At 33.2% G+C, this 21,226-nt stretch overlaps 1 protein-coding gene across 2 annotated transcripts in view; it reads right to left on the reverse strand.

Annotated features, from left to right (window-relative positions):
* Positions 1–7,496: 7,496 nt before the first annotated feature.
* Syde2 (synapse defective Rho GTPase homolog 2) overlaps positions 7,497–21,226 on the reverse strand; it is a 41,297-nt gene continuing 27,567 nt past the window's right edge. Inside the window, exons 5-8 of one of the 2 annotated variants that reach the window (XM_078026632.1) lie at positions 16,193–16,374; positions 13,603–13,834; positions 11,299–11,346; positions 10,597–10,735 (exon numbers count right to left, since the gene is read on the reverse strand). In XM_078026632.1, the coding sequence (XP_077882758.1) occupies positions 11,309–11,346; positions 13,603–13,834; positions 16,193–16,374 (452 nt within the window). In that variant the 3' untranslated portion in view covers positions 10,597–10,735; positions 11,299–11,308. Of the gene's footprint in view, positions 10,736–11,298; positions 11,347–13,602; positions 13,835–16,192; positions 16,375–21,226 lie in introns of both variants that reach the window. The other variant, XM_078026631.1, reaches the window with a different exon arrangement.

Below are 21,226 nucleotides of genomic sequence, written 5' to 3' on the forward strand. Positions count from 1 at the left end.
GTGCATCATTTCTATTTCCTGCTCCATTTGTAGAAAAGTCCTGAAGTTTATGTGTAACCTTCGGTTACTACAGGAGGAAGCAATAGGAGGCATTTATTAGGAGATAAAATCCTGTTCTTTTCCTGTTTCCATAAGAGGGAGGAAATTATTCTCCAACTCTCAAGAGAAGAAGGTATGAGAGGATCACCTATAACTTCACTCTGCCCTCCTCATTTACTGTTCTCCAAGTCTCAAAAAATGGCTTTCTCTGAGTGGTGAACTGAGAATTTGAGCATGCTTGGCTGAGTGCCTTCTGAGTTCTCACCACTGTCTCTCTCCTAGAACATGTCTGTTTGTCTGTCTCTCTCTTTCTCACACACACGCGCACACACACACACACACACACACACACACACACACACACACACACACACAGACACACACCATGATGCAGATTCTTAAAAAAATAATGCTGACAGGCACCACCCCCTGCCAGAAGAGGCCTATTTTCCAGTAACTCTGCCAGTGGCCAGGTGACGAAGCCCATTTGGCTGTAGATTCATGTCATATTCTATAGATTAACTTTATCAGTAGTAAACATGGCATTTTGATTTCCACATATCCAGCTCCTATGTCGTGGTTCTAAATTTAGGAGGGAAAAATAGGTCTGTTATTGGTCTCTTATCACCCTGTTAGAGTTCAGGGAAAGATATATGATAGGAGAGTGTTACAGGTGTGAAAAGAGAAAAATGAAAAAGAAAATGTGGTCAGAGCCACAGCAGAGAAGTCCCTAAGGAAGAAATTTAGGCTGCAAGGATTGGGCTTTAGCTCTGTTCCTACCAGAGTGGGGTCTAGAAAGTTCATGAAAAATGATCCTTGCTAGGTGTACAATCTTAGGATGGTGTTTAGGGAGGTGGCAGCCAGAACTTCCCTAGCTCTGCCATAGATTTCCAATCCAGCTTTGACTTTTTCTTTTAAATATATTTTTAGTTGTTGGTAGACATTTATTTATTTATATATATATCTATTTTTGGTGCTAAGAATGGAACCCAGTGCCTCACATGTGTTAGGCAAGCACACTACCACTGAGCTACAACCCCAGCCCTTTTTTGTTTCCATATTTGTGTTAGGAAAAGGGAGAAGGATGGAGATTAACTCAGTGTTTTCCAGAGTACTGTATGCATTCCAAGGTATACAGAACTGTACACAGAACACATACTTTAATTATCTTAATACATCTTAATATCTTAATTATCTTAATCGCTATGAATTTATTGTGGTATACAGGAAAGACTATGCTTGTTAATGACAAGTGATGCTGAATTTCTGCTTATGGGGCAATATGAAGTTTTACCCTAAAAATAAACTTAATTTTAAAAATGTTTTTTTTTATTTATTAAGAAAGAGTGAGAGAGGAGAGAGAGAGAGAGAGAGAGAGAGAGAGAATTTTTAATATTTATTTTTTAGTTCCCGGCAGACACAACATCTTTGTTGGTATGTGGTGCTGAGGATCGAACCCGGGCCACACGCATGCCAGGCGAGCGCTCTACCGCTTGAGCCACATCCCCAGCCCCTTAAAAATGTTTTTTTAGAGAGCCCAGCACAGTGGCACATGCCTATAATATCAGTAACTTAAGGCAGAAGGATTGAAAGTTCAGTGAGAGGACTGCAAGTTCTAGGTCAGCTGGGCAACTTTAGAGACCCTGTCTAAAAAAATAAAATGGGTTCGGGAAGAAGCTCATTAGTAGAGCACCCATAGGTCCAATTCTCAGTACTGCCGAAAAAAAAAATATATATATATATATAAAGAGAAATAAAACAATAATATCACAGGTATTTCTTGAATATGGTAGAAATTGCAAAGATTGTGAATGGTGGAAGTCTAGGATAGCTAACAGTAATGTGGAAAAAAACACAAGCTACTCAAAATACTTAATACTTTTTAGAATATAACACAATTGGATGTTTCAAATAGTGAAAAATTTTAATATTGTGGCAAATTCACAAATCATATGATACTTTTAGAGGTTATAGTCACACAAAGTTTACCACTAATTCATTTTTTTTTGTTTTCCAAAATGACACACTGTGGATTGCACCAATGCCTGTACCTTACTTTGAAATCCACCAAAAATAAGATAATGGCTGTCCATTAGTGAACAAGCAAATATAGGAAAATGCTTATACTTATGTAAATAACGTTCAACATTTCTTTATAATTGAAATTTTTCATAATAAAATGTTGAAGAAAAAAAGACACTACTGCGGCTGCTTTTATGTACAGTTTGCTTGACTTTACAGGTGTTTTGATATAATACAGATCAAACTAGAGCTTCATACATAACCTCAGACAGACAGCACTTTATGCACTGACATTTCTTAGCTACCAGTTCAGACAAGCGGTTTTCACTTACCTAATGATTCAAACTTGCTCTTAGGTTAAAGAGTGAGTTTTACTGGGAAAAGAATGTTAGGCAAGAACAGACACAAACATGCTGGCAACCTGCATCTGATTTCTTGAGCAAAGGTCAAGAACAAGGGGTCACTGTTCAATATCTACAGTGTAAAAAAACCACAAACAAACGCTGAGCTGCGGGCATGCCATCTCATAACTTTCACACAAAAAAAATCTTGAATGAAAAGGACTTTCTCCTTTCTTGGTTTAATATCAACTGTACTTTTTGTACTTTTCTAAAGTTGGAATTTTAAACTCCCCAGGGAGAAGTTTATTTTGAAGAATGGAATTTCCAAAGAAGTATGCAGAATATTGCATAACAAACTTTCACTCTATCTATATTTCCTTTAAGCAAAAAAAGCAAGGTTAATCCAAAACACTTAAAAGCATGTTAAATGGTCTCATCAAACAAATAAGGACAAAGTCAACCCAACCCAGTGGCAATATTGATGCATTTTCTAACATGCTTAAAATAAACATTTGACATTGAGAAAAAAGAAAAACATTTAATATAGTATTGGTTCCCAAAAGTGGTTTCTTTGCTATTCTAATAAAGAAGTCTATTTATAGGGTTCATTCAAGCTTATAAAAATATTCTTTTAATAAAATGAAAAACAGGTTTTTCCACTTCTAGAAAAAGTGTATATTCAAGTAAATGAGACCAAAATTAATTAAGGACATATTTTGCTAACAAATTTCTTTAAAGAAACAAATGATGAATTTTAATAAGCTATTTCTTCAAAATCTTCCTTTTTATTGGAAGATGTATCTTTTCACATAGGTATCACTTAAAAACTGCTTCTACTCTATAGTGTATCAAAAATTTACTAGAAAAAATTATCCAAAATTTACCAAATCCACTTTTAAATTCACCAATTTTACCAAAACCAGTCTAATTCCAAAAGATAAAAATTAAAAAATGAAGTCATTAAGGGGGAAATGGGGGGGGAGAAAAGAGATAACATTACTTTCTTAACCACAAATAATTATTCAGGAGTGAGTTTTTAAAAATTATATGAACATTGCATCTTATTGTCCTTAGCCCTTCCCTAAGAAAAAGACAAGTACTCTCCAAGTGTCCCTTTATAGTCATTCATTTATTAATAATTAATTTAAGATCTTCTGTGCTACAGTCCCTAGTCATACAGCAATAAACTACATATACAAAGTCCCTACTACTATACTGGGGTTTACATTCTAAAAGAGGGAATATAAACAAATAAAAACAAGGTAACTTCAGAAGTAAACATCTTGATGAAAATAAGCCAAGGTGATATGACAAACAATGACAAATGGTATTGATAATTTTTAAGTTTTTCTTCTAAAATTTCGTTTAAATGTAAATATTTGCCAAGTTTATAAATGCTTATAATTTAATCAAATAGTATTATGATTAGTACTTTTTATGAGAAACACAAATCTCCATCTACTTTCCCCAAAAATCTCAGTACTAATAGACTTTTCAGAGACAGCCTTTGGCGAGTGGTATCAGGGATTGAACCCAGGTCACTTGATCACTAAGCCATATCCCCGCCCTATTTTGTGTTTTATTTAGAGACAGGATCTCACTGAGTTGCTTAGCACCTCGCCATTGCTGAGGCTGGCTTTGAACTTGTGATCCTCCTGCTAGAGCAGAGAGAGCAAAGTAGAAGGCCTAGGGAATGAAATGGTTCATTTTTTTATATCACTTTAGCTTCTATTAATAGGATGGATTGTCGGAATGGAGAAAGGAGATATCTCTGATTGCAAAGGTGATGACAAGAGATTGGCATAATGGCAGCTTGAAGTAATAGAGCAAACTGAAGTGTAGGGTCAAGACATTCAGTACTGAGACGTTTGATGGGTAGGATATGGAAGTAAGTGAGAAAGACTTCAATTTAGGCAATAGGGAAAGATGAAGTTTAGGGAAGTATTGTGGACATTTGACACTTTTGCCTCCCAGCAAATGCCTTTCTTGTAGTCACAGAATCTACCACTGACTGTATAAATTTTAGGGAAAGGATGAAAATCAATTACTAACGCCTAGAAGTTGGTACACCATCTACAGCTTTCTGCCAGGGATCCTGAATCAGGGATTATGCTGAGAACAGGATATTTTATAATTAATTCCAATGATGATCTGGGGGCTGTGTGGTGGTAACAAAAATGGCAGTACCACAACCAGGCATGGCCTTGATTGCTGTCATTTTGACTACTTAACTTCTTTTAGTTTCTGCCTATCTTTCAAGTCCATGTCTTCAGCTTTCTAGTTTTTAAAAAGTGTGCTTTAAAAAAATTGATGAGACTTATAAAGGTCACAAATCTTAAGTATGCAACCTGATACACAGTCACCTGTGATTAAGATATAATCACCTAGATCAAGATATAAAATATTTCAGCACCCTAAAATAGTCTTTTCAATAAATTCCATTTCTGCTAGTCAGTTTTTGGCTAAGTCAGAATGCAACCAAACATACTGACATTAAAACCCTGGCATTCAAAGATCATCAAATGTGAAGCTTAATGGATTCAAAATGAAAACTCAGCAAGAAAAAGGGCAAAAGAGTATTTCTTATTCCAAAGTTCTGAGGTCAAGCAAGATTCAAATTAGAACTTGTCATTCCCCCCCAACCCCACTGCCCCCGCCATACTAGGGATTGAACTCAGAACTGATGCATGCTAGGGAAAATTCAAGTGCTCTACCACTGAGCGACATCCCCAGCCCTAGGACTTGTTATTCTTAAACAATAAAACTTTATCTTATCAAAGTACCTAATGTTCTTAAATTATATAATCCTAACCCTCAACATCATCCTATGGTCTGGAAACTAAATTCCTTTCAGGAACCATAACACTACCCAAACCTATTTCTTTTGGTTCCCTAAAATAAAACTATACAATCTGAAAACTTCCAAAAATTGTTAATATATGGTATGTGATACTACTTAGGTATATATGCAAGGAAGTGTTTTTGCTTTCTGATTGTAGCCATGACTTTACAAGCATCATCACTAGATACAGAAGCACTACTAGTGTTATTAGTTAACAGAACATCATAAAGCATTTTGATAACTGTTGTATTAATAACGTCTACTACAAGAAACTCATTTTAAAAATATGAGTTAGTCATTTCAATCTCATTTGATGGCAATTTCTTCAGCTGCTTAGGCCTTACTCCTTACATGGCTTACAGGCAGATTCTTTCGACTCCTACTTCAAAATATATCCATTATCCAACCATTCCTCACTACCTCTATTGCTTCTTCTTTGATCTGAACAATCATCTTTCTATCCTAGATTACTGCAAACCAGATGCTTGGAAATAATAGTGAAATGCCTTCAAAATTCTAAACAATGAATTTCAATGTAGGATTACCAAACCAATCATAATGAAGCATGGGAAAGAAATAAAGTCCTAGTCAGACCTAAAAAGATGAAAAGTTTATCTTCCAGGTAGTCTTATTTGGGGGGATAAAAAAGGGCACTTGCAAATATACTTCAGAAAACAGATACAACAAACAACAACAAAACAAATTCAAGAAAAAAGTGGGATCCAAAAAAATATATTCCAGGACTGGGGTTATGGCTCAGCAGTAGAGTGTTCATCTAGCACATGAGAGGCGCTACTAGGTTCAATCCTCAGCATCACATAAAAATAAATAAATAAAATAAAGGTATTGTATCCAACTACAACTAAAAAAGAAAGAATAACTTTTGCAGAAATTTGATAAAGTTGATTAAGAAGCATAAAATGATCTGAGTTATAGAAAATATACTGAGTTAAATGATAAATCAAGGCATAGGCATTTTTATTCTGTCAAAGAAAAGTACAGACAAAAATATAATTCAGGAATCCCAGGATGAGAACTAAAACCACCGAACAAATTTGGTAATTCACAGTATTATTAAGACAGTTATAGTAAAATTATTTATCATCTGTCAAAATTTAAATAAATTAAATACTCCAAGAAAAAATTAAAATCTGCAAAAGCTATTATTGAAGTGAATAACATACAGTATGTTTTAGAGTGTTAAGGGTATGAGAGAAAAGAATCTATCCCCTTGTTCTTGGAACATTTTATTTCAATCAATATAGACTTAAAGATATAAAATTTTGCCTGTGAATGAATTCCTTCACATACTCTAGCACAAACTAGTTACGGATCTGCAGTTTTTAGGATCAATACATAAAGGAAAAACATAGGTCAAATATAGAACTTCAAAATAATAAACATCTATTAATACTGATTATGTAAATTAATAGCATAATTTATAGAAGTCAGGAGGTAAAAGGTCATAATAAGTTGGAAAGGAAGCCAGAGTTGTTGACCATTTCTTCAATTGGTAGGGAGTCATGAGACTGTTTAAAATTGATGGACTGAGAAATCAAGATTATTAAAGGTATAAAAGAAACCAAAAAAAAAAAAAAGAATCAAAAACATAACTAATAGTAAAGAGAAATAAAGATAAATTGCTTATCATCAGAGCAAACAATCAACAGACACTTTTAAATGATAAATTAAGGAACAGCAGCAACAAACATGCTGTTAGCTCTGAGAAAGGGATTGGTGAGGACAGCAGAAAGAAACTCTTTCTTACTTTTTATTTTCTCTCTGAATTGTTTAAAATTTTTACTCAGGTACATGCACTAAAGTTAAAATTGTTTTTAATCCTCAAAACCATCAGATCCAGTAGGCTCAGAAAGGAATTATAGTTGACAGTCTGTATAGGCAGATCCCAGGAAATTACAAAAAGCAGGTATAATCACTGAAAAAAGATTTAAAGTAAAGGCAGTTAAGCTTATTCAGCACTTCTAGAAGCAAAAGAGATAACAATATAAGTCTATAAGTTATGACTCAGAAACACAGACGACAAAAAAATGTTGAGAATTCTCCATTTAAGGTGACAGAGACTAACTTTAAAACTATTCTCATCCAAAGTGAAATAATATCTTAAAGTATTTTAGATTCTAGAAAATTCAATTTTGGATAAATAAATGTCATTATATATAATTATGGATAATACCTTTAAAAATAATATTAAATAAGCTATCATTAAAATCATGATAATTAAAAGAATGATATTAGGGTTATAATCTTTTAATAAAATTTTTACATTCTGAAACTTATTCAGTTCATACAATATATCAGTTCATAAATACACATGACATAGCAAACAAAAGGAAGAAAACAGAGTCTCCCTGGAAAACATTTCAAAGTACTTTCCTCTGTTTACTCATGACATATACCTGCCACATATTATTTTGGTATTCTAAACTGTTATACAAAGCTTTAAAAAATGAAAATTTCATAAAAAAATAATTATCATTTTTAGTGGGATTTCAAAGTAAATAAAAAGGTGTTCTGTTCACCAATGTGTACTGCATAGAGATAGTTAAATACTTTTAATGTTTAGAAAAACATTAGGAAGCCAGTTTTTAATGGCTGCTAAATCTTAAAGCTGAGAATTCAAATTTTATTTATAAATCTAAAATTATACATTCTGTAGGTATAAAAGTTTAAAAAAATACATTGCAATTTAATTTTAAAAAGCCTTCTAAATCAACATTTCAAACACTACTATGATTACTATAAAACTGGTTTGTAGATACACTTAGCCAAAATAAGTTAACTTCTAAAAATCAATAACATGTCGTATAGTGGCAAGACGATTTCATTAGAAACAAAAGGGGGTAATTATAAAGTCAATATTATAAGTTTATTATTACAAATAAATACTTAAAACATTACAGAATACAGAAATGCATAGAATAGGTGAAGATTTTTCTTAATTTGTCACTAATACAGAAATCTGAGCACTTAATCCCTCAAGAAGCTGAAAGACTCAATTGAAAAGGTGACTTCACAAAGGATATTGTGACCATCTATGAATCAAAAGAGGAAAGTCTATTATTTCTATTCAGGTGCTTCAAAAATGTTTTTAATTCAAGTGTTTTTATGTAATCCCTCCTTGAAGAATTTAAATGTCCTTTCCCTGAAAGACATTTTTTAACTAATAATTTTGGCCTCACAACATATATATCTCAAAAAATACATGTGATTCTACTGTCAACCACTTCCCCCAAACTAATACCTACACATATAAGTTCTTATAGGTATATACACATTTTCAGGATTATAAAAATATTTTTGTAAGCTTAAATAATTACTGAATGTTAATACAGATAGATTAATATTTGTATAATTTTATTTATAAAAAGGTTTTATATAGCAGCATTTGCATTGCAAATGAAATGTGAACAAATGATGTTACAGTGTACAAGATTCTTACTGTAAATCAGACTGAGCAGCTGCATGTTCCTCTAAAGGAACATCTGCCCCAACTACAGAGGAGTAATTCCTATATAGTACAAAAACCTTGAGGAGCTAATAACCTACATGATTTTGTAAGTGCATTTGAAAATTACCTCCATATAACTGAAAAGGTTTATTAAAATATCCAAAAAAATCCAAGTTATCTTTATCCCCAGAAATTTTCTAAAGAGATAAAGCAAAAATATATTTCCCCCCAAAATTATACAATCATAATTACATTCAAAATTAATGGAATCTTACAATCAAGTGAAATACAGTCTATGAAATGGTATTTATGAATACAGACAATCAGATAATATTCTTAAATATAATTAAAGATATAATTAAATCTTAAATAAACTGAATGATATTGTTGGCTAAGATTTCTTTCCCTTGTAGCTTTTCAAAAAATTTAAAATGTGGTCCAAGAACATTTAATATGCCTTTTCTTAGTAGTGTAATACTCAATGGGCATCCTTTCAAAGAAAAATCAGTTAAACTGCCAAAGAAAATGCATTTCACAAATTTACCTTCAGAGCTTTACAACAATGATTATTGCTTTAAAATAAACTTCATTGATCAAAATTACTTCAGTAATTTCCTACAGGAATTGGGATATAATCAGTTTTCTTGGATTTGGTTTAATGCTGCAAATGAACTCAGTATGCATTTCATGTTAGGTCATGCCTTTTCACCTTCATGGTCTTAGATTAAATCATGAATAATATTTCCCTTATATCTTTAATTATACTTAAGAATATTATCTGATTGACCTTATTCATAAATATCATTCCATATTCTGTATCTTGCTTGACTGAAAGATTCCATCAATTTTGAATATAATTATGATTGTATAATATTTTGAGGGAAAATAAAACCTACCACATTAGTTAAAACTAAAATGAGAAAACACAGCATATAGAAATGTTGGTCCTTGAGGTTTGATTTCCTTTTTTCCTACAGTTTCATCTTTTAGAGAAATACTGAAATTATAGAATAAAGGGGTATGGTAGAAAGAGCACTAAATGTTAGTTTAGCAACTAGCTCTTATAAATAATGGGAAGATCTGACCAAAAAAAAATGTGAAGAGAGATATATTATAAATAGAGGAAACTCACTTAAAATGCCTTTCAAATTATGCTTGTATGTGTTCTTTTAAAATATTTTGGGAATCAAATAATTAGATATGTGATACATCTAGGTTGATAAAAATGAGTCATAACTACTGCAGTTGTATACAGTGTGATATGGGAGAAAAATGACTGAACTCAATGAAGAAATACTAATCTTATTTAAAATATTATTAAATTCTTACTTCTTCCCCCCCCCCAAAAAAAGATTATATTAATGAAGTATCTTTAATTGAATCACATGAACTTATTAGATATTATTTAAAGGTTTTAAGAGTAAAAAATATTTAAAAAGCAACACTGTGAGGTATAAGAACATGAAAAGAACTCATTTGAAACTTTAAGACATTATTAAAAGCCAAATCAAACCTTTCAATCTTAAACACTCATATTAAGCTTGTTTTTGTTGAGCTCACGCTCCAGATTGCCAATCAAAGTATCAATGCTTTCTTGTAGATCTTTGAGATTAACTTTTCGATCCACTGTAGACTCAATTGTCTGCATTGTCAAGTACGTCTGGAATGTGCACTCTTTGGACATAGGAAGTGGCTGTTCAATCATTATTTCTGGTCCATTCATTTTGCTATAATCTTCTCCATTTTCTCTGTCTTCTGAAGGTACATCATCATAATCCACATCATTTAAATTTTCTTTTGTATTTAAAGAGTAGTTTTCTCCACAGCTGCTCCAGACTCCTGCATAACGATTGCTAAGTGGACTGTCTAATCTGGTCTGCCTTGGTCTAAGTACTCCTGATGAATCAATACTATTCAAATTTAACATGTGAGGTCGTTCTTTCTTCCGCCTCAAATAATTCAGAGAGGACAACTGCTCTGGGAACATATTGTCTGTTGATTCTTTGACAGTTAAACGTTGCACTAGAAATGAACAATAAATTTGTTTTAGTGACAGCAATCCAACTGGTCTTAAAAAAACAGAGCTAAATAAAGATAAGCCATTTAATAATCAACTAAAAACATGCATTAAAACAAAAACATGCACACTATCAAAAGTAAGCATTCCATAATTATTTTTTTCTATCATCAGACATCATCAAGATTAGGAACAGAAGCTTGTGGAATGTTCAATGGTGCTAATTCATGCTATATCATAATGTCCTCAAATAAATTAAATTTCCAATGTTGATTAACTTTTGGTGCAAGTTAATTATTATCTAGCTATAACTCAAACAGTAGCTAAGCTGGTAGCTTCTAAATTAAAGGCTACAGCAAAAAGCAGGCAAGGCAAGTGGGTGTACAAACAAAACAAAACAAAAAGTTCCTTTGTCTGCAAACATAATGAGGCAAGGCATCTAAAGTGATTACTCTAAAAGTCCTGACTTTAGTGGGCTCTTCCGCAATTAGCAACAGTGTCATAATTTACTAAGCAGCCCAAAATTTGCTTTGATAAAATGCAGGAACTAGACTTGACCATTTGTTACCTGAGTTCGATTATACAGCATTAGCTACTAACAGTCTTCCTTTATTGCCTGGAAATAGTACAAATATTTTCATTTTTCCCATTCTGGTTAGATATTTAGCAACCCCAAATAACATTCCTCTTTCTAAGACTATTTTTTTAATATATATATATTTTAGTTGTAGATGGACACAATATCTTTATTTTATTTATTTTTATGTAGTGCTGAGGAGCAAACCCAGTGCCTCACATGCACTAGGCAAGCGCTCTACCCTGAGCCACAACCCCAGCCCCTGATTATTTTCTTTTGAGATAAGATGTATCATATCTTCTGGTATCGTACTGGCCACACAGAAGATCACTACATATACACACATTATTTAATAACAAATCAAGGCTTCGTTGCTTACTCATTTATACTACACAAAATATATGTCTAAGGCTCTTCTGTATATAAAATTGACTTAATTTATAAGACTGAGACATAGCTACTAAAGATTATCCATACTTTCTTTTTTCTGCTTGTTTATTTTATTAATATCTGCTTCTCCTTATATACTTCCTTAAGATAAAGAGCGTGTAAATCAGTGATAACATACCAATCTTACAACATATAATCATGCTTGTTTACTATTGTACAAAATAAGAAAAACTATACAAACATATATGGTTCTAATTTTCCAGACTTATAGTGATATAATATTTTTCAGATAGCACATAATATTTTATTTACATTCTATTAGGATACTTAATTGTGTGTCATGTTTTAAAAATTTCGATGTATTGCAATTTTTTTTTGGCAGAATCCAGAGACTTGCACATGCTAGACAACTACTGTACTACTGAGTTACATCCCCAGTCCTATATACTTCATTTTTATGACAATTATTATCATATATTATTTATAAATAACTAAGTTCTTGATAAAAATTTTCAAGAAAATAAAGGTGAGATATTTACTTTAAGTGATCTTTCATGTAAGTATCAATATAAAATGTTCCATGCCATTAATTGACTCAAATGCAGAAAGGCTATCTAAATTTTTCCACTGTTTAATTATTCATATTCCTTTTTCTCCTCGGGCTGCTTATCTCCACTGTCTCCTTTTTTCCCCTTTCTCTGTGTTCTACCTGTTCTTAGTGTTGAACTGCTATGACTGTTGTTTTTGCCACCAAATTAACAGAACACTGCTAACCTTGGGGTCATCTGGTCTGATCCAACCACACATCTTTTGATTCTTGTGTCTTAAGCTTTCATTATGCCTGTATTTTCTGACATTCACCCGCAAAATCCAGATTTCTTTTGTTGCCAGTCTCTTAAAGCTGTTTTTAGCCAAGATGCTATTCCAACATTATCTTTGCATACTGAATAGTATTTAGGAAACCAATTAAATCAATACTTTATATCTTTTAGACTAAAAATTCAATTTCTAAAAAATCAATGTTGCCTTTTTTAAAGTGATGATGCTAGAATGTTTTCTTTGTTGATACAAAGAAAATGGCTAATTTTAACCCTAAAAGAAAAGTTCTCACTTTCTTATTACTGTTGACTACTCACTTTCAATGGAATGAAATAAGAAATGCAGTCTAATAAGGTTGCTGAAAAAACTTCAAAATGAAATGACTAATTACTTAAGAAACTTAATTTGTTTTTATTCACCATGTTATTCAAAATGAAATGACCAAGTACTTAAGTACTGGGATTGTGGCTCAGTGGCAGAGTACATGCCTCACACATATGAGGCACTGGGTTCAATTCTCAGCACCACACAAAAATAAAAACAATTAAAATAAAGGTATTGAGTCCATCTACAACTAAAAAAATATTTAAAAAAAAAAGATCAAAGATAAATGCCATGTCAACCTGGGATAATCTGAAAAGCAATCATGAATACAGTAAAGATGTCAGGAAGACGAATGAATGGATTTAAGAAGAAAAATAAATTTTGCTTCATAACAGTTGAACTTAAAATGAGAAGAGTAAATAAATTAATATTAAGTATTATGTGCCAAAAGCTGTCCTCATATAAAGTCTATAACAAAAGATGATACTGAAGTTAAGGTCAAAGTGCTAATAAGTGGCACAACCAGGATTCAGATCCAGATCTGACCAAATCCAAAATGTGTATACTGTCCCACATGTTTACAATATTATCAGAAAAGGCACAAAATATACATAGAAAAATCTGAAGGAGAGGTATCAATTTATAAATATATTAAAAAGCAAAGCTAAAAAAAGTATCTTCAATCATACATGGGAATATTTAATGATTAGCTAATTCACCCCCATCATTGAAAAATAAGAATATTTCCATAGAATCATTTACCTGGCCAGAGTTGGAGTAAATAATGAAGAACTTCAATATGTTTTTTAAAATTCAAAGCACTTGCAAGTTCTTCTGAATCAGTAAAGACTCTGTTGTTATGGGTGGAAGTCTCTTGCCTCTGACTTAATAATACTGGTCCGAAGCACACCGCCAAATTCTGGCAGGTCATCTTATTTACTTCATGATGAGAAGCTACCAATTTCAAATGATCCAACAACATCTTTAGGGTTGCCTAAATTAAATCAAATTAAATTTCCCTTAATATATTCATATAGATAGACACAAATCCAAGGATACAATTTACGGCAAAATATAGGTATGCATCTTGTCACTTTTAAAAGTTTGTTTCAAAGGTTTATTCGTAAGTTGGATATCAGGAACCTGAACATGTTTTCTAACAGAAACATTACAAAGGGTCCAGATAATATTCTAACAACATGATTTAATCCATTAAATGATTCTAATAATACTCCATAAAATGCTTATGAATGTATTCCAAATTTCAACTGGAGTCCCTGGGATAATGCATCATCAACTCTTCCTCTCTACTGTGGGAGGCCAACCTTATGGGTGACTGAGTTACACTCAACTCTTCCTCTCCACTGTGGGAGGCCAACCTTATGGGTGACTGAGTTACACTCCCCAGCTGGGTGCTGAGGCGCTCAGTCACAGAAATGGGTGTGTCTTGCTACAGCCCCATGGGTGAAGCTATGCTCACCTGTTCCTTTGTAATATAACCCCTTGCCCTGTTTAGGATAGAATCTTCCATGGAAGTGCCTTGTGTGTGTCTCCTCCTCTTACTGTGCCCTTGGGTGTGGCCTACCCAGGTGTCAGTCAACCTGCTGACAGTGGACATCATGAAGATAGACTCAGCCCCCTGAAACCTGACCCCTTGCCTCATTTGAATAGCTTCTCCTCAATAAAAGGGGTCAGCACGTGCTTGTGCGCCTGCGTGTGCGCGCGTGAGCTCTCTCTCTCTCTCTCTCTCTCTGCAGACCCTTAAGGTTAGAGGAGCCGTCACAGCGACCCCAAAGAAAAAGGTATTTGTGTCTCTTGTGTGGTTATTTCGTGTAGCCCAGTTAGCCCAGTTTAACTAGAGTGACCCCTGAGCCTTTTAGTTGCGAGAACAGAAACCTGGCACTCTACCCTCTCTAAAAGATAACAGCAAAAGGTATAATGGAAAGGAAAGTTCATTTTTAAAGTATAGATAAATCCTATAGTTATAAATACAGGCCTACCATACTTAAGAAGCTTTACTATTTCAGAGCATAGCCAGATTCTACCATGATGCAGATTTTTTAAAGATCAATGTGTTTCTTAACTAATAAATATTAAGCAGATAAAAGATGGAAAAAGGAAAGTTAGAAGTAAAATAAAAATTTATAGGAAATAAATATTTTAATCCTTAAGGAAATGCATAAATAGAACTGGATCAAGAAGTGGAATATTTATTTGAGTTTATGTACTTAGGGAAAGTAATAATGTTTTTGAAGTATTACAAAACCAGTTGTAATTTCTTATAAATTACATTGAAAAAATGACTAGGTTCAAAACATAAACATTATATAAAGTAAATTGTGATAAATTAGGTCACAGCCACTCAATGAGATAGTATGCAGCCTCTTTAGAAAGGATGTTAATAGCATGGGTAAATTCATGCAACAGACTAAAAACAATCACTAAATTATGTAATTTTGGTCATGTGATTTAAATTCCTGACACTCATTTCTTCACTCAAAAGTGGCATTTATAATTTTACCTAACGTTAGGAGGGATTATTTCCACCTATTCAATTGTCTCCTCCTGCTACACCCCAACCTCAGCTTCTGCACTCTTTAGAGGTTCCTCTCCCTCATCCAAAGGAGGAGTGTATTGGAGAGAACACTGGACATTTCTGGGACAAATAACTAGTGAATAAAGTTACTGGGCTCAAAGTTTCTACCCACTCATCTTGCACTTTCTACCCCTATACAATAAGAAATGCAAACAAAGCTGGCCTCCTCTGGTCAAGCCCAACCACATCTTTTTTTCATTTTCCCTTTATTCTCAGTAATAGCCTCTAAAGTCAGGCTTAGGCTGGTTCTGCAGACCAGTCATCCTTCTGTGCCTCCTGCAAGTAAACCTGAAGATGCTGGTGTTGAGATTAGATGTGGGGGAAGAGTAAATGGCAAGAGGCAAGGAGAAAAGAAGCAGAGGTGTGGGCAGGGTGCATAAGTCTTAAGACTAAGCCATATACACAAAAATGGTTGTCAAATTTAAAAAATACTAAAAACACATCAAAATATCAGTTATATTTGCCTTTGGATATTGGTAATTTTACATTTTTCTATATTTTCTCAGATAAGTGTATTATTTTAATAATAAGATAACAATACATTTTAAAAGCTTAAAAGGCATATTCATGCCTAGGTTAAAGTCAAATACAGAAACTGTAAAACTGATTTCCAGATTTATGCTGTTTAAAAAGCAATAAAGACAGAGCTTAAATACTTAACTGCCACAAATATTAAAGATGTGAAAATGTAGTTCTTAGAGCTAAGCACATAATTCATTAGCTGAATTTGGGAAAAATGCATACCAATTACATTACCTTCTCAACACCTGGCAGACAATTCAACAGGTCAACAGTGAACTTAGAATCACCTGGGTCATTTTCACAACCATTTGATGACATTTTCAAAGGACTTTTTACCATTGCATCTAATACAGCCTCATAAAGCTGCTTTGTTATCAGAGGAGAGGGAAGTTCTCTTAAATAATCCTTGAGAACACCTTTAAAAAAACAAATCAGAGAAAGTTGTGATTGGTCTTCAGAGTGAAATAAAGAACTATGTTTTTGTTTTTAAATGTTAAGTATTATCATAGCCAACTTTTAATATTCCAAAAATAAAAGCAACATTAAAAAGCACTATAACAAAACTCTAGCATTTTGTATTTTTTAAGTTATCTTGGTAATTTAGTTTTGAAAACATACTAAAAACGCACACAAATTTCCAACTACCATACATATTAGGTTTATGAATCATAATAAGCTACCTGATACACATGTCCTATTGATTCTGCCCTTCTATAAAAGGCTCCTCAAAGTGAATGTAAAACAGAAGAAAGGCATATTAATTGATGTTAGTTGTAAATAATTATTCCAACTATGTAAATTTTGAGTTTCCAGACTTTTATTAATAATGAAAGAATACCAATGGTCCAAAGTCCTTGCAAATAAATATATAATTGCACTTCTTTTCTAATTCTGGAGATGGGCTTTAAACAGATATACTAGATGGTTGAATAATCTATAATGTTACACTATCATATGAAAGAAAAAAATCACTCCTGAAACCAAACAAATGAAACCAAAAGCCAAGAAAAGAAAACATCAGACATCACTATAGGAGTAAGGGAAGTCAATTTCAAACACACCTCAAGCGGTTTTGAACTACCTATAGTAGAGGAAACAGTAAAGTCATAGTTGTTACATCTAAGCAAAGTAAGACACTAGAAAAAACTGAAATGTCATCAAAAGGGAAAACAAGATATTTCTGATTGCTAAAACCTAAAAATATACAATATTGATTTAGAACATGCTCTCAAATTAGCTGAAAACTTAGTCTAAAAGATTAGCTTGAATTAAAAAGTATCATATAGGAAGCTTTCCATTTCATAATTTAAAACATTTTAATAGTAACATGGTTCATACATTTCTTATGCATCATTCAAATATTTGTTTCTCTCCCTTTATTACATAAAGATAGCATATATCTCCCATTCTGTTTCTTACTTTTTCATTTAATACCATAACCTTGAGATCTTCTCAGTACATAGACAGCTTTCTCAATCATTTTTGTAGCCACATGATAGCACTCCAATGGATGGGTGTACCAGTTTAATCTGTTCACTCCCCTATATATGGGTATTTTGATTCTTCCTAATCTTTTATTTCAAGATATACTGCAATGAAAAATCTTGCACATCACAACTTTGGGTAAATGCAAGTATGTCTATAGCATAAATTGCCTGAAGGGGGAATGTCAAATCAAAAATGCATTTGTAATTATGAGGGAAAGGGAAAAAAGAATGTTTCTTTCCTGTTTGGGGCTTGAGTATACAGCTGGATATGACTTGAAATAGAAAACAAAGGAGGAAAACTATGTTTTCGGAGGTAGAGAGAAGAGTTTTATTTTGAACATACTGAGCTTAAATTATTTATGGGACATTTGAGGTTGCTTAATAGAAAAATGTGAGGCTAAGGAAAGAGATGAATGGAGACACAGATCTGAGAAAGATCATTTTAAAGACGATAATGACTGAGATTATCAAAGAGGCATGGGTGATAAGAGGTAGTGCAGAAAATAACCCTGAAGAACATCAATTTTTCAGGGAACAAGATTTTTGAATGGTAACTAAGGAAGAATGGGAAAGAAGCATGTGTGGTGAGAAGTGGCAGTGATGGGTATGGGAGAAGAATGGGAAATACGCTGCCAAGCAAGTCAAGGAAAAAATGTTTCAAGAAAGAGTTTAAGCCATCAAATGAAACCCAAGAAAAATTAGGTAAATAAAAAACAGCATTAAATTCTGTGAAATATAGTATTCTTAGCCCTACTAAATCATAATCTCCAGGGACCAGGTCTCAAGCACCTGCATTTTTAACAATTTTATCTTATGATTCTATGCAACTAATTTTTTTTTAACTAACTACAGAAAACAATGATCTGGAGATAGGAAGTGAGGCAACCATGGCAATTGGTTTCAGGAGAATAAAGGACTCTGGAGTCAGGCAGTTGGTGAAAAAATAAATGGGCATAAAAGAAACAAATACAGATCACCAGTTTAAGAAGTCTGGCTTTGAGAGAAGGTGATAACCACAGAGGAGAGGAAAGGATAGGGAGAAGCAGGATCAAAGTAGAGATTTTCCTTGAAAGACTAACAACATTTGAATATTTCAACACTAATTGTAAAGAAGACATCAAAAAGGGAGAGAGGGAATGAAATCAATTGAGCAAAGCTCCCAAAGAGGAAAGAAAAGATTACTGACAACAGATGTAGGAATTAAAATTAGTCCAAGATGTAAGGAAGATTATGTCTACACTACTGCAAAAAGGAAACTGGGAAGTAGAAAGTATGTATGCCAAAGAATGCTCACTGATAGACTGGTTCACAAAAGTAGAGGAATTTCCCAGCAGAAGGCTTTTATTTTCTCTGTGAATCAGGAGGCAAGATCATCAACCAAGTGAGATGGGTGAAAGAGGTTTAAGGAGAGTGAGAAGACACTAAGCAGATAGTCTGGAGAATAAGAGAGAAAAGGCTGATAAGAAAACACAATTACTAGCAAGCACCACTAAGGACCAAGTTAATCTTTAAATCTATGGGTTTATTCAAGAACCAAAATATACTCTTGTATAATTCTTTTCTCCTAACAATTAGGAACCCAGATATAGGCTAAAAAAGCATGCAATGACTGAAAACACCAGACAAACATATGGGAGGAGTAGGGGAGAGGGACTATGTCCGAAACATTGGACATGAAGTAAAGAACAGTGAATCATGAGCAATGGGAACTAAATGAGGTAAGCCCTTAAATTCTCCAATTTACTTCCTGAAGGGACTTTTCAGGTTGCAGAAGGGAACAGAAATCTGGCTAAAGTTCAACAGTGAAGCTAAGCTGAGATGAAGCTAGAAATCCAAGGAGGACAACATAGCTAGAGCTTTCAGGACAGAGTACTAGAGGTCTGGAGGCTATCCAGAAAGAACTCTGGAAATTTGCAAGGATCCTTGTGAATCTTCATCTGAGTACTGATAAGCACATACACAGGAGGCAACTATACAAGGCTGGGGAGAGAACCATCCAAAAGGATTAGAGAGAACAATTCAGGGAGAGGACCATCCAAAAGGATTAGAGAGAAGCAATAGCTCCTGTTCTGAGGTGCCAGAGTGAAAAACGTCATCATTTATTGAATTTGGATACAGTACTGTTTGGGATTGAATTGTCCCTCCTCTCCCTACCCCAAATAAAGGTTTACTGAAATATGAACCCCTAGTACCTCAGAATGTGGCCTTACTTGGAATAAATTATTTATAGAAGTAATAAAGTTAAATGAGCTCATTAGACTAGGCCCTAATACAATATATATGTCCTTGTAAAAAGGGAGACAGACACACACAGAGGAAAAATGAAATGACGAAATACAGGAATAATACCATATGAAAATGGAATATTGTTTATACATCAACAAGACAAAGAATCCCAAAGATTGCTAACAAACCACCAGAAACTAAAAGAAACAAGGAAAAATTCCTTTACAGGAATCCAAGAGAGCAGGGTACTACTGATACTTTAATTTTGGATTTCTAATATCCAAAACTGTGAGAAAATAAATTTCTATTGTTTTATTTTATCATCATCATCACCACCACCATCAACATATTTTTGGCACTACTAGGGACCTGAACTCAGAGGTGCTCTACCACTGAGCCACAACCCCCCTCCTATTATTATTATTATTATTATTATTATTATTATTTTTAATCTTGTGAAGTTGCCAAAGCTGGCCGAATATTTGTAATCCCACTTGCCTCTGCCTCCTGAATAGCTGGGATTATAGGTATATGTCATCATATGTGGCAAATTTCTATTGTTTTAGCCACTTTTGTTATAGCAGCCCACAGGAAACTAATACAACCACATAGAAGATTTTTAATTTAATAATGAATCAAAGAAATAGACAAAAAGGAGACTTATTTAGAAGCTACTCTCAGTCTACCTAGAAAAACTGAGAAGATAAAACTCTATGAATAAATTAATTGCATACCAGAACACAGAGTATTTATAGGAATATAAAAATATCCAGCATCCAAGAAGGTAAAATTTGCATCTAACATCCAATAAAAAAATTATCATGCATAGAAAAGAGGCAAATATAACCTATGATTAGGAGAAAAATCAACTTAAACCAATCAGAAAAGACAAAGCTGAAAGAATTAGCAGATAAGTATAATAAAAAGTTATTAAAACTATTCCATATGTTCAAGAAGCTAGAATATTAGAATAAAGATTGAACATGTTAAGTGAAGACTTGGAAAGTTATACACACACACACACACACACACACACACACACACACGTGCATATGTACGCACATCCCAAACAAACTTTTAGTAGTAAAAATTAGATATCTGAGGTTTAAAATGCAATAACATCAGAAGACTAGTGAAAATATAGCAATAGAAACAATCCAAATTAAAATACGAGGGCATGAAAAAGTAAATCATCAGTGAGCTGTGGAATAATTTCAAGTGGCCTTATATATACATAATTGGAATCTTTAAAGAAAAGAAATGGCAGGGAGTGGTAGATAGGAAGGAAAAAATAATTTCAATAATAAACAGATAAAAATCACATTATAGTTGAAGATTTCAGTTCCACTATTAGCAACAGAAAGAAAACAAAGACATAGAAGACTGTGACAAGATTATTAGTCAACTTGACTTTATTGGTAATTACAGCACTCTTCATCCCTAACCACTAGAATACACATCCTTTAGATGAACTCAAAAAGGAACATTTACCACCAAAAAAAAAAAAGAAAAGAAACTCCTCAAAACTAAAAACAAAAAAATAAAAATAAAAATA

This window comes from Ictidomys tridecemlineatus, chromosome 11 (assembly GCF_052094955.1).
Source record: "Ictidomys tridecemlineatus isolate mIctTri1 chromosome 11, mIctTri1.hap1, whole genome shotgun sequence".
Taxonomy (NCBI): Eukaryota; Metazoa; Chordata; class Mammalia; order Rodentia; family Sciuridae; genus Ictidomys; species Ictidomys tridecemlineatus.